At 42.6% G+C, this 14887-nt stretch overlaps 2 protein-coding genes across 16 annotated transcripts in view; one reads left to right on the plus strand and one right to left on the minus strand.

Moving 5' to 3' along the window:
• The window catches only part of GPR68 (G protein-coupled receptor 68), a 45352-nt gene extending 38349 nt beyond the window's left edge, over window positions 1-7003 (plus strand). The window contains exon 2 of the transcript XR_005597532.1: window positions 3414-7003. The gene's annotated coding sequence lies outside the window, so the exon portion shown is untranslated. The remainder of the gene's footprint in view (window positions 1-3413) is intronic.
• DGLUCY (D-glutamate cyclase) overlaps window positions 1-14887 on the minus strand; it is a 97868-nt gene that overhangs the window by 20742 nt on the left and 62239 nt on the right. For all 15 annotated transcript variants that reach the window (XR_005597530.1, XM_039534366.1, XM_039534363.1 and 12 more), the window contains 4 exons: window positions 14679-14778; window positions 12435-12583; window positions 5175-5294; window positions 2700-2851 (listed from right to left, as the gene is read on the minus strand). Coding sequence is in view for 14 of the 15 variants with exons in the window: in XM_039534366.1 (XP_039390300.1) it covers window positions 2700-2851; window positions 5175-5294; window positions 12435-12583; window positions 14679-14778 (521 nt within the window). In the remaining variant the exon portion in view is untranslated. The remainder of the gene's footprint in view (window positions 1-2699; window positions 2852-5174; window positions 5295-12434; window positions 12584-14678; window positions 14779-14887) is intronic.

Genomic DNA, 14887 nt, shown 5'->3' on the forward strand with positions numbered 1-14887 from the left:
CAAGGAGGAGACCCGCTGATGCCTGGGCTTGCAGCTGATCTTCAACCATCACTGTTGATTTGGTGAATTATCTTGCCATTGAATGTAATGAGGAGTGGGATCTCTGCAAGCGAGGGACATCCTACTGAGTCCAAGGAGGCCACTGACATGAGTAGGACATTGCTAGCCAGTAGGCACCAGGTCAGGGACCTCTGTCCTGACCACAGGGTGCATGCCAAGCCTGGGAGCCATAACAGTCCATTAGCGGCCCGCAGTGCTCATTGAGTGATGTGGAGCAGGAGGAGGATGACCCCAACTTGGATGCGGAAGAGTTCTGGGATCTTGGTGATGGGGTGGAGCAACAGCAGAGGAAGAGGGTAAGTGATCTGATTCATCCATCGCCCAGAATGAGGCAGGAAGTGGTGCCTCAGATGAGAGCACATGCCTGTGCCAAAAGCCGTGTCGGTCCTGACGCAAATCCTGGTACCAGGGTGCCCAAGTGTATAGATGTCGCGGGTGCTTTATTATCTTAACTGGGCACTTGGCCAGAGCACTAAAAGCAACTGTATTTGAGAGGTAACTGCCAGCAGAAAACACAAACAGTCTGGAATTTCTTCCTCAGTTTTTATCTTTTTACACTAATGGAGTAAGGTGTGCTCAAGAAATTTGCTGCAGTGTTTAACTGTTCCAAGGTTTACAGTTAGAGGCATCATAGCCTCTTGACAGAGAATTTGTAATTTTCTTTCTCCCTACAGAGCTGTTTCCATTAGTTTTATCTGAATGAATGTTAGCATTGACCCTTCAAGGGTCCTTCCCATTATCAGATCATTATCAAGACTGCTAGCTGTAGAACTTGGTAATACAAATGCAAGACAGGATTTGCTCTGTGAGATACTGTGTTTAATTACAATACCTCTCAAAAATAACTAAAAAGTGCATGCACTGTTCTGAGAAACTTTTTGTAATACCTGATGATTTAAGCACATGATATGAAGAAGCAGTCCTGAGTATCCTGTTTTTGTTGTATTTGCCTAACCTGGAATATTAATTTAGTTTTTCTAGTGTTAAATAACAAACCTGTCACCGTGATTAATGTGAGATATTTTGATGGAATTTTAAGTGGAAACTATTGTGAGCTCAGTAGAAATACTACTGTGATGAATACAGGATGGATGGATGGACAGAAGTTGCCTAGGACTTTGCTTGCAGATCACACAAACAGTATTGAGTGTTTCCAAGTCCTTATGATGGTCATTCTGCCAATGAACATTTAGGAAATCCAGACTGGTGTGTAATTGACACAGTATACCAGACCCTGCTCTCTTAATGATGTTCCTTTTTATTATCAAAGAAAAAGTATAACTATGACTCTTCTCTGCCATTTTGAAAACCTCCACAGGATTACAGATTTACACCTAGTTCTGAGTTGTATTGGTGAAATATGTTTGAAACTTCAGAACTTCAATTATCTCTCCCTTCTTTAATTTAGAAAAAACTGAAACAGTGGACATAAAATCTGGTAAATAAAATTCACTCCTGGGCTTCAACCTGTGATAATCAATTTCAGCCAAGAACACTTTTACAGTTGGCTCCCTCAAATGGAAACCTTTAGATTTCCAATTATAATCTTACTGTCAGGCATCAAATCAGTTTCTACCAACATAAACATAATAAGGAGGGAAGAAAGGTTATAATTCAAGACAGAGAGCAGTGTTACTGTAAATTGAAAAAACAATAAAACCCTGTTAGGGGATTGGAGAACCCCTTCCCTCCCAAAATGCACTTTTACATGCTCCTGTGTCCCGGGGATGTGGCACCTTTGCCCTTGTTTTAATGTTTATCTTCTTACCACCTGTTTCACATTTTCTAGCAGTAGGGGAAGCCATGGTTGGGCATGTCTGGACATGCTAATTATGTGACATGTGACCATCACAAGACACATGAGTAACTTAGAATCTATACCGGGTGTTAAGAGCTTCTCTTTGTGGTGTTATGGTGACAGACTCTGAACAGCCCACAACCAGTATGCCTTGCTGGATCACCCAGCAGGGAGGGCGATTGTTTACTTTATTTGCTATAATATAGCCTAGGATCACGTAATCTATTGTAGTTTTCAACAAATGGTTAAAATCCACCTGGTCTCTCTCAAACTTAACTGAATTGCTTTAGGGGAAAGGCAGCTTGTAACATCCTAGAATTGTTTATATTGAACCTTCAAATTGTTTATACTACTGATTCTGTCGAAATACTCAAAAAAAACCCCCAACCAAACAAAAAAAAAAACCAGCAGCAGATGTATTCAGAGGACAAAGTCTACATATTTTTGAATATTTTTAAAATGATTTTTATGCTGCTGAAAGGAGTCTGGCAGCCACTGAGAGTGAAATCTTTTTTTTTAATCCAAGGAACAGGTACAATACAGATACTTTCAGTATACAAGATTTCTCATGTTGCCCCATTAATTTGCCTCAACCCCATTCTGGATGGCACATGTATAAGAATAAGGAGGTGGTTCAGTTTTCCATTCTCACATAATCAGTGCACCCTTTCCTGAGAAAGTTGGTTGTGGTATGTGCTCTTGTCCACTGGGAATTGGACTGAGAGCCCAAACTCATTTCCTGTAGCCCATTAAATAGCTATGGGCTACAGGAAACCAGTGACCAATAGCTGAAGGTGTCAACATCCCATTAGCAATTCTCTAACCTATCCACAGAGAATACCTTAGTAATGGATGGAAGTGCTGATGCCCAGTTTGCCTTCTTGGACAATCTGGGGAACCCAATAGCTTTCCGCAGATAGCGATCGTGTATTTCACAGGTGTTGAGGATATACAGAGCACAAGCAACAGCATAGCCTCCCCAGTTAGAGACTCCTGCAAGAGAAAGTCACCATGAAACTGGACAGTAAAAATTAAATGTAAAAAGTTTTTAAAAAATTGTGAGTGAACCTAATCCACATAAGTCTCAAAGGGTGGGGAGAGAGGTAGGAATGTCCTAATAATATTCATTTGGAACAATAAGGGTTTTTTAATGAAATCTTTTAAGATAACACAAACATTTCTCACAGTACATTGTACACACCCTACTAGTTTACTAAATTCTGAAAAGTTACTGTACTACTCAATCTAGAGCTATGCTTTGAAATTAACTATGTTGAAAAACTCAGCTGTAAGGGCTAAAGACTGGAGATGTCTCTAGCTTTCCACATTACTTTGATAGGTTAGTTGCCAGTGACAAAGTTAGCCACAATCAGAAACCAATTTATGGACCAGTGGTGGAATACACAATTTGATGGGGTTTATTAGCAAGATTTTCCTAGTGCCTGTTTTGGATTGAAATAGTCTATAAGAACAGGCACGTGCTGTTTCATTAACTGTTCCACAGAGATATTCTATTTTTAATATGTCTTACAGTTGTTTATTTTTATCCTTGCAGAAACATTTTACCAGGAAACATCTCATGGGGAATTCTACAGCATCAACAATTTTCCTGCAAGCTATTATTAGATTACCTATGTTATATTAGATGCATCATATAGCTTATTGACATGCCTCTGAAATCAGTCCTTCAAAGTACATATTCATATTTGGGGTGATACTAATTATCTAACAATAAATGAGAGAGCCAGGAATAGAATTGAAGAGTCTTGACTCCCAGGCCTGTGCTTTGACTCCTAAATCATGTTTCATCTCACTTGGTGGATACAAATCTTGTCATTCAGGTTCACATTTGGGTATCTTCTGTAATATAAAAGTTCCTAACTTTGCTATATGCTGTATTTGTCTGTCTAATTTAGAGTTGAGCAACGTTTTTTAGCTGTTTGTGTGAACTTTTTTTTCAGATCCAATAAGCGCAGGTTTGCAGCTACTAGTTTAGTTTGGGGGTTTGTGGTTCAAACAAGTGCAAAAACTCAAAGGGAAATGGTCAAAAACAGAATTTCACTTGGCTTTGCCAAAGCCATGGATTCTGTGTGGCTTTGACTAAACCAAGTCTTGCCAACTTTTGCAAACTTAAGATGAGCTGAGTTACCAGCTTTTCCAAAACCAGGTGAGATTTGCATGGTGTCAGATTTTATAATGAAAGTTTTATAAAGTTCATAGCTTATTCCTTTTGTTCACAAAGAGCATAGGCCACGTAAAGAGTTCAGCCATTTTATGGGAAGAACAGCTGTGATGAAAACAGCAAATGACTGTCTGTGGACTGCTGATGAAGTCTATAATTCTTCCCCCCAACTACTTCCCATTCCTGTACCATTGGTGTTGGAAATCTAGTCTCCCAACTCCCTTCTATTAAACTGACCTTCCATTATTATACATACATGGGCACCCATTGCACTGAGCTATAGCACAATATAGACCACACAATTTGTAAATCTGTCATTGCTGAATCTGTCTCCTTCACTATTAACTTCTCTAAAGTCTGCTTTGTGCTGGCCAAGACAATAGGGTAGGAAAAGGTTCTAAACATGAAGTTGTATTTATGTTTTGTTACATGCAACATTTAGAATGCATAGAAGCCCTGTAGACGTTATTTGATAGAGTTCGCATCACCCCATATGGAGTATATTGCAATTGATTTTATCCTGGTATGGTACACCCCCAGGGCACTAACAAATACATGAAAACTTATATTAATACAAAGTTTAATTCCTGCATAGAAGATGGCTGTACAGTTCTCCTTGAGAGTCAAATGATTTTAATAGTTATTTAGGGTGGGAATTTTCGTAAGTACTCAGTGTTGGTCTAGTTCTGCTCCCATTGAAGTAATGCTGACTTTAATGAGAGCAGAGCTATGCCAATACCGAGCACTGACTTCAATGGGAGCAGAGATAGGCTGAATGCTTTTGAACACAACACCTTTAATTGCTTAGTACAGTTTCTACATTAAATTAACAGCAGTCTAAAAGTTAAAAAGGCTTCAAAGTAACTCACAAACAGGATTCTAGAATCAAGTGATGATCTTTGATCTTTTATTTTGCAGGAACTCATTATGAAAAGTTCAATCCTGTGGCATGCTGAGCATTCTCCATTTTCAGTTATACCAGGGGAAGATGTGGCTGCTCAACACCTCACAGGACTGGGCACAAAACAGAGAAAGCTCACCGTACCTGAATGCTCAGTAGGTCATTTAGAGAAAGTGACAAACCAAAATTAATCTGCAACACATGTGCTTTGTTCTCAATATTTTAAAACTTACCGGCTACAATAGCGAAATCAGCTTCAACGTCACAAGCTATAACATCTCCATTTTTTATGTGCTTCCTTACAGCTTCTTTTACTTTTCCCATTCCAAGTTCATTTCCTCCATCCCCAATGCCTTCATTAAAAAATAAAAAAGATCCCATGAGTATCCAAACCACCTTACAAATACAAACCCATTTATAAGCTATCCAGTGCCTCTCACAAGGGTCTGTGTATAACAGGTTAGCCCTCTTGAACTGTTTCAAAAGTGTCACAAAACAGGAGATCACAAAAACAATAGGTGAAAACATTGTAGAGAGGGGGTGTGGTCTCCCTCCCTGACGGATGGGGAGAGAGTTGCGACTGCCCCCTGGTTCCATGATTGCATCATTCATGGGTAAAGCGATTTTAGATTATGCTGATGTTTGCAGGATTGGGGGAGGACAGCATATGCTTCTTAGCCACCATTTTAGCTTGGTGGTCTGTCATATGAGTCACAGACAAAGAAGAGCCCCTGTGAGAGGCTGTAGTTGGTGAACTGTGTTCTGGGGGGTCCATGCTTCTGGTTCAGATGTTAGCTGGAGAGACTTCTCCATGAGCAGCAGTTTAAGCTGCAAGTCTCTGGCTTTCCTGGTCCGGGCTGTCAATTTGTGACAATGAGGGTACTTTTGAGGCATGTGTGCTTTGCCTAAGCAGCGAACACACTGAGCATGCCCGTCCGACACTGGGCTTGATAGCCTACAGGTGAGGCACTGTTTAAAGCCCAGAGAACCAGGCATGTCCCTGAGGAGAAAGTTTCATCCTCCTCCAAGGGGGGAGGTGTGAGTAACGGTTCAACAAAAACCTATTTCTAGTTGGGATACAAATAAGGTGGTGTTTTTTTTAAATAAACAGGGACTAGAAAATGAAAGGAGTTAACTATCTCTAACAAAACTAGAACTAACTAAGGTATACTACACTAACTAAGCTCTTTGAGGCACTGCTGAATGCTCCAATTTGTAGCCACGGACAGTAGAGAAGGAACTGAGGGGGGGTTGGTCGCACAGTGGCAGTTAACCGCCTGAGGCGGCACGAGATGGGGACTGCGCATGTGCAATCTAACCAGGCACTACTACCACAAATCTCCGATTACAAGCACAGGAGCGCTCAACACCTTAAGTGGAGCACCCATAGGGACATCACTTGAAGAAGAAATATAATTAAGATATATTTTGTACAAAGTATGCTTTGTGAGGTATCATTCTAAAAGTATTAATATGTTAAACATTAATACTCTGTTGGATTGTATTTGTTGTTATTGTATGTGAAGTTATGAAGTTTTGCTAAGTATGTGTTACTTGAAAGATGTGAAGTTGGAAACACCCACAACTAGCCTTTCACGTACAACAATGAAGAAGCTGAACAGTGCTAATGACCCATCAACAAAGACAATGGACCATGGAAAAGGCTTGTCCTCACCTGGGAACCCTTCAGACAGCCTGTGGATAGCTGCTATGACTCAGTGAGGCATGCAAGGGCACGTGACCAGACCACATGATATTGAACTCCATTTTAGTACCTGTATTTTTCCACAAAGGGGGCTGGGAACTTGGCTTAGAACAAAGGGGTTCCCACCCTATGAAGAAACTATAAAAGATGGGGAGTGACATCATTTCAGGGCCTCACTCCCCACACAAGAGAACACCTGAGGAACAAAGACTGAACCGGGGGAAGTGCTGGTTCCAGGCTAAAATGATTTCTAGCCTGTGTATGGAAGCTTGATGGACTGTTTGTACTATCTAACAGGGTGAGACACTGTTTGATTAAAATCCTGTGTAGTATGTTAGGCTTAGATTGCATTCTTGTTTATTTGCTAGGTAATCTGCTTTGATTTGTTTGCTATCACTTATAATCACTTAAAATCTATCTTTCTGTAGTTAATAAACCTATTTTATGTTTTATCTTAACCAGTTTATTTTATTTTAAGGGGAACCAGAGATTTTCCCTTAACCTGTTTGGGAAAGTATCAGGGGTAGCCGTGTTAGTCTGGATCTGTAAAAGCAACAAAGAATCCTGTGGCACCTTATAGACTAACAGACGTTCTGCAGCATGAGCTTTCGTGGGTGAATACCCACTTCTTCAGATGCAAGTCATCTGAAGAAGTGGGTATTCACCCACGAAAGCTCATGCTGCAGAACGTCTGTTAGTCTATAAGGTGCCACAGGATTCTTTGTTGCTGTTTGGGAAAATCTCAACTCAGTTAACAAAGATGTTGTACATATTTCTCTCCACATCAAGGGAGGGGCGTACTGGGTAATAAATTCATACGGGTTAGGTTTTGACCAGGGAATGACAGTAGAGATCTGGAGTCCTAGGGCGGGGAACTGGGGTTATTTTGGCTGTAGCCTTTCTATTTTTGGTTCATGCAGTGGCTGGCCAGAGCCTATATGTAACTGCAGCTGGGTGTGTCCCTGCCTGTGTGAATGCTGGTGGGAGTGTAGGACTGGGCGTGGTCTGCAGCTTGTCACAGCAGCAGTGTGTGAGAAGGAACCCAGGCTGGGGAGTCAGAGGACTCAGTGGTACCCCACTTCTATGTTGCACCCTGAGGGGGGTTTGTCACAGTTTTGTTCTTGATCAATGGGAGAAAATGGGAACACCCATTGCGAACTGCCCGTAGCTCCAATAGATTTACCGTATTTTTCCATGTATAAGACTATACTTTTTCCTAAAATCCTTAGCCTAAAAATTGAGGGTAGTCTTATACACGGAAGTAAGCCTCCTGTTCCCTGCCCTCTGCCCCCCCCAACCCCTATCCACCCCCCCACCCCGGAACTCCCCTGCCCTCTCTCCAACACCCCCTCCCTGCCCCCTTACCGCGCTGCCTGCACGTGGCTGGTGGCGCTACAATCTATCCGGCTGGAGCTGGGAGCGCGGGGCCGGGCAGTGTCCGGAGCCGGGCATCCGGGTAGGCGGGGTCGCGGCCGCCGCAGTGCCCGGACCGCACTACCGGAGCCGGGCAGCCGGGCGGACGGGAGCCAGGGAGCCGGCGGCTCGCGTCCCGGCTGCCCGCCCGTAGTGCGGTCCGGCACCGCGGCTGGGGACTGGGGAGCCGGGCGGCTGGGGAGCCGGGCGGCTGGGGACCGAGGAGCCGGGCGGCTAGGAGCTGGGGAGCCGGGCGGCTGGGGACGCGGGAGGAGCCGGGCGGCTGGGAGCCAGGCGGCTCCCAGCCGCCCACTCCCGGCTCCCGCCCCCAGCTGCCCAGCTCTGGTAGTGCGGTCCGGGCACAGCGGCGGCTGGGGACCGGGGGAGCCGGGCGGCTCCCCGGCTCCGGTAGTGCGGTCCGGGTACTGCGGCGGCTGGGGACCGGGAGAGCCGGGCGGCTGGGGACCGGGGGAGCCGGGCGGCAGGAGTCGCGCGGCCGGGGAGGGACGCGGCAGGAGCCGGGCAGGGCTGCCGCCGGAGACCAGCCGGGCGCACGGCCCTCCTCCTTCCCTCTACCCCTACCTCCGCGTCCTCTTCCTGGGCCTGAGCAGCAAAGTCGGGGGGGACAGCTGCAGTGCGGCTGGAGGGAAAAGAAAACAAAACAAAAAAACCTGGGGCATGGCCGGAGCGGCAAAGCAGGGGAGAAAAAAAAACAAAAACCTGAATTTGGGGTTAGAAAAGTGGGGGCGTCTTATACATGGGGGCGTCTTATACATGGAAAAATACGGTATGTGAAGGAGAGATTCTGCTGAGGACCAGTGGCCTTGGACAGCGTGGGTGTTCAAGTGTTCTCCCCAACCTAATAGGGAGGTGTCCATGGTTATTACCATCACTGGAGCGTGTTGGACGAAGGGAACCCCTGAGTAAACATTGGTTGGTCGTGTCCACCAATGTAAGAAGACCTTTACCTGTTTTGGCATGGTGAGGCATTTGTGTATATTGTATCTGTTTGGGATGTAGACTGTACAGAACCAGGCCTGCAGGCAGCGCATGTGTAGCCTTATGTGTCTGATGACAAATGTTGTTGCTGACACATGACCCAGTAATTGTAGGCAAGCCTTAGCCAAGATCTGGGGGCTGTTCACTGCTGTGAAGATGAGATTTCATAAGGCTGTGAAATGTTGCTGAGGCAGGGAGGCTGTAGCTTCTAGAGAATTGAGGTAGGCTCTGATGAATACCAGTTTTTGTACAGGTATCAGTGTTGATTTTTGTATGTTTATTTGTAGTCCCAGATGTGTAAAGAGACCTACCATGTTTTGTGTAGCCTCTATTGTCTCTGGTTGGGTTGGCACTGTCAGTAAGCAATCGCTGAGATAAGGAAAAATTATAATTCCTTATCTTCTGAGATGAGCCATGACCACCGCAAGGACTTTTGAGAAAACCCAGGGGACGTGGATAGTTCGAAGGGCAGGACCCTATGCTGGAAATGTTCTATTCTGAGGATAAACCTGAGAAACTTCCTGTGTGAGCATTGTATCATTATATGAAAATGTGTGTCCTGCAGATTGAAGGCTGAGAACCAATCCCCTCTTTCCAATGCTGGACATATGGTTGCTATTGTGATCATTTGGAAATGTTGGGTCTTCATGAATTTGTTGAGCTGTCTCAAGCCAAGAATGGGCCTCATCCTTCCATTTTTTCTGAGTTAGAAAGTAGTCTGAGTAAAAACACCTTCCACTGTGTTGAATTGGTACTGCTTCTAGCTGTCTAAAATGGGTTACTTCCTGTCACAGTAGTTGACAGTGAGCTTCTTTTCCTGAGACACCATGAGAGAGCCTCTGTCAAAGCTATTGTGGGAGACAGTTGTCCAGGGGGGAGTCTGGGTGCAGAGATTTCTCCAACATAAGGAGTTTTAGTTGTAATTCTCTGGCTTTCCTGATGTGGGCTCTCAGTTTATCACAGTGTGTGCACTTCTGTGGTATACGTGCTTTGCCCAGGCAGTGAACACACTGAGAATGCCCATCTGAGATAGGAATTGAAAGCCTGCACGTCAGGTAGCGTTTGAAACCCGGGGAGCTGGACATGCCCCTCTGAGTGGGGTTTTCTCACTCAGGGGAGAACAGCTCTAATCTAAGGGGTCACTAACAACTGAAACTTATCCTGAGAGAAATTTTTTTTAAACCATAACAAAATAATAAAACAGTTAACTATGTGAACTAAGTTTAATAAAGAGGTGCTGCTAAGTGCTCTGACAGAAGCCAAAGGCAGCAGAGAAGGAACTGAGGGTGAGGGGTTGTCCATGCAATGCTATGTAACCACCTCAGGTAACACGAGACAGGGACGACGCATGCGCATCCCAACCGAGCACAGCTACTACAAATCTCTAATTACCAGCGCAGGGGCACCAGAACACCTACAGTGGAGCACCCACAAGGACACTCCTCGAAGACAAACTGGACTGGACTTCAGAAACAACACTGACAACAGCAGCACCAGACCTTCTCAACTAACTTCTTCTCTTTTCCCCAAATGGACAGTAGTTACCATCTTTAATACCATCTAAAAGACTGTCAAACAAGGGGAGTTCTTTCTAAAAACTTTCTTCAGTTAAAGGGAAAGGTAACAAGGGATATGGTTAAATGAAAGCCATACTTAATATTTTACATTTCAAATATTTTAACTATTTTTCCTTCTTTCTGTATCTTTAATAAAAGATAAAAGGATTTTTAATGGTGTATTTGCCATGGTACTAAGCAGGCTGTGTCTCTGTATATCTAACCCCAAATCTTGTTTAAAACTGTTTAATGTTAGAGAGTTTCAGGAGCATGTTAATACCTTTGAGTCTTTGGGCCCATATATTCCATCAAAATTAATACAACAGTACCTATCTTTAAAAATGGAAACAAAGAGGACTGTGGGGGTTATAGACTAACTAAGATATCTGGAAAGATATTGGAACAAATATTTAACATCAATTTGTGACCATTTCGAGGATAATAAGATTGCAAGGAATAGGCAACAAGGATTTGTCAAGAAGAAATCATGCCAGATCAACATGATTTCCTTCTCTGACAGGGTTACTGGCTTAGTAACCAGGAGGGGACTGTAGACTTGATATATCTTGATTTTAGTAAACCTTTAGACAGAGTCCCACATTCTCATAAGCAAACTAGGGAAATGTGGTCTCTAAATGAAATTACTATAAAGTGGGTGCAAAACTGAGTAGTTACCAATGGTTCGCTGGCAAAATGGGAGGTCATATCTAGTGTGAGCTCACAGGGGTCAGTCCTATTTTCGTTAGTGGTTCAGATACATGAGTACAGAGTATGCTTATATTTGTGGATGACACCAGGCAGGGAGAGGATACCAGCACTTGAGAGGACAGGATTAGAACTGAAAACAACCTTGACAAATTGGAGAATGTATCTGAAATCAGCAAGATGAAATTCAATAAAGACAAGTCAAAGTACTACTTAGGAAGAAAGAAATCAAATTAATAACTCAAAATGGGGAGTAACTGTTAGGCAGTAGTACTAATTAAAAAAAGAGGACTATAGTGTATCATAAACTGAAGATAAGCCAACAATATGATGCAATTGTGAAAAAGGCTGATATCGTTCTAGGGTGTATTACCAGGAGTACTGTATGTGAAACACAGGAGGTAATTGTCCTGCTCTACTCAGCACTGGTGAGTCCTCAGTTGGAGTACTGTGTCCAGTGCCACACTTTAAGAAAGATGTAGACAAACTGGAGAGAGTGGAGAGGACAGCAACAAAAATGATAAAAGATTTAGAAAACCTGATTTATGAGGAAAGGTTAAAATAACTGGGCATGTTTAATCTTGAGAAAAGAAGAGTGGGGGGAGGGGCTGATAACACTTGTCAAATATCTTAAGGGCTATTACACAGAGGACTGTGATCAACTGTTCTCCATGTCCTCTTAAGGTAGGACAAGAAGTAATTGGCATAAACTGCCATAAGAGAGATTTAGATTAGATAGGAGAAACCTTCTAACTATAAGGATAGCTAAGCAATACAATAGGCTTCCAAGGAAGTGTGTGGAATACCCCTTATTGGAGGTTTTTAAGAACAAGTTAGACAAACAGCTGTCAGGGATGATCTAGGTATTTTGGTTCTGCCTCAGTGCAAGGGGCTGGACTGGATGACCTCTAGAGGTTCCTTCCAGCCCTACATTTCTCTGATTATATAAACCTTTCTAAGGACGTTTTTCTGCTAGCTGGTCCTTTCCATTTGGCAGAGACAAACAGTGGCAGTCCTGAAGTCTTTTGGAAGCTGGCTGCTGCTTTATCCTCTCTTCCTTTTCTATGTTTTGCCTTTCTCTTATCATTGAGGAGATGCCACAGCCTCACACTTACCTGTTGTTGTGACTCCAGGGATGTTATGTGCAGCTAGAAACAGTTCATCTATGGGATCCACTAGATGCTTAATATTGACTTTCCTTGCATTGTAATAATTGCCATCAGCAGACATCCCTGCACGTTCTATTGCTATCAGGTGATCAAATCTAGTCAGAGACAAGGTGATAAATTAGTTAATGGGGGGAATTGTGAAACTTACATCTTACATTTTTCTGTCAGTTGCTTTTCCTGCCACATGCTTCGCTTCTGTCTCCTTAGGTACAAGTTATACTCATTTTGCAAAGCTTCTGAATGTCAGATTGGACCATTTGCTGTACATCTATTTTCCCACCAACTTATATCCAACAGGTAATTTACAGCACAGTTTATCTCAGTCTTGAATTTGGGCCTATACATTTTGTTTTCAATATCTGGTTTGTTTTCTTGGTAGCTTTAATGCAGCCCCTTCACACTGCCAGCAACGAATGGAGAGAGAGGTGAAATCTTTCTCTACCCAGTGGAGCACTGGGTGAATCACTTTAGAGCCCAGATCCTCAGAGATATGTAGGTACCTAACTCCTATTGATATCAATGGGAGTTAGGCACCTATATACCTTTGAGGATCTGGGCCTTAGTCTCTCTGTGCCTCAGTTAAAAAGTAGGTAGCACCTCACATAAGGATACTGGTTTTAAATCATTAAAGTTTGCAATGCAGTTAAAGATCCTCAGAGGGATCCTCAAAATGCAGTTTATTGTTTATAATGTCCTATTTAAAGTACTGTACTGCTTGTAAGTTATTCATTTATTTGGTTTCTTTTATTTAACATTTTTGACAAATTTGGTGCTTGTAAATGTGGATGGGAAGCAGCAGATAGGATCTGTTTTAGGCAGCCCATGTTTAGGATTCTCCCCTCTCATCCCCAAGCTCTGCCAATATACCTCAAGCCTAATGTGCAACATCCTGCTACTCCAGTTCTACTGAATAGAGGCTACCAATTGTGCCAAGTTACTAAGTGGTTTTATGATATGGACTAATAGACACTGTGACTGCAGCTGTACTTGTGCAATTGAATTTCCAACATGAAAAAATATTCAGTTTAGCCTCCTAGGATTATGGGATCTACTGAGGTACAAATCAGCTGTAGCTGAATTATGTTCAATTATAAAAGCATCCTCTTGAGTCTAGTGTATGAGAAATGAAAACAGGGTGTTACTGAAATTACAGTTTTTATTAACCCATAGAAATAAGTGGAAATTGAATGCACTGAAGATGCATATACTTAGATAAGCTGTTATTAAAGAGAATTGGCTGCTAACTGAATATGGCTGTATATGCCCTAGACTTTCATTACACACCTATACACAGAGAAAGTTCAAGGAAAAAAACCCAGTAAGTCCTTTACAAGGAAAGGTAAGTTGTTGGCCAGATATTCAATGTATGTACATTTTAATGCAAACTCCAGTGCATGTATACAAACCCTCAACATATGCATGTTCAAATTGGGGTTTTGTGGCACATCAGAGTTTGCACTTGCATAGTTTGAATGAGTTTTCAGAACTCCATCCACTCTTCAAATATTTTGGCTGGGGTGTCTAAAGACAATGAGGATCTTTTTCAGACTATTAAAAACAGATAGGAGGATTCTGCATACTAGAATAAAATGGATTATCAAAGATCTGAGCGTGGATGAAAGTGGACTACAGTCTTGGACTCCAGTATTCTATTCCTGATTCTGCCACTGGACTTTGTGTAGTCTTTGGAAAGACATTTAATCTCTCTGTTAGTGGACTTTTCCCATTGATAAGAATGGGGATAATGACGTACAGTATTTCACAGGTGTAGTGTAAGTTAATGAATGTTTGTAGAGGTCTTTAAAATTTTCATCTGAAAGGTGCCATATAAATGCAAAGTAATGTACTTCCTTCCCTATTTCCTGTTGTGCATTGGGATTGCAGAGGTCTCAGAATAATGTGGAATCCTGTATTTCACATGTGCTGCAATACTACAGCAGAGTGGAGTGCTTGTCTCAGAATTTTCTTCCTTTAATTTCAGACCTTCCACTGCTATTGTAATATTTACTTAATGTATATTTTATAAAACCAGTCATTTAAAAAGAGAAACAAAACAATTTGATTGCCAGATACTTCATACTTCAAAGGTTTGCTTGCAATCATTATATCTTCTGTGAACAGAGCTGTTCCTTTTACTGTGACTTCGCATAGCCTCCTTGCTACTCATTTTCACGAACTTAGTACACATACCTGGGTCTTTCAAGATTCCCATTCTCACACAAAAACATCAAAGCTGACTCTGCAGCATCTCCCTGATAACTCAATAGAGGCACTGGTGTCTTCAGTACCCCTAGAGCAAACAAAAATACAAAATGGTTTCCATAGGTCATTTTTTGTGTGCTTAGCTTGGATTTTAAAAGAACAGAACAGTTAGAACTGTAAGGTGATTCTAGCAAACA

Source organism: Mauremys reevesii, linkage group 4, assembly GCF_016161935.1.
Source record: "Mauremys reevesii isolate NIE-2019 linkage group 4, ASM1616193v1, whole genome shotgun sequence".
Classification (NCBI taxonomy): Eukaryota; Metazoa; Chordata; order Testudines; family Geoemydidae; genus Mauremys; species Mauremys reevesii.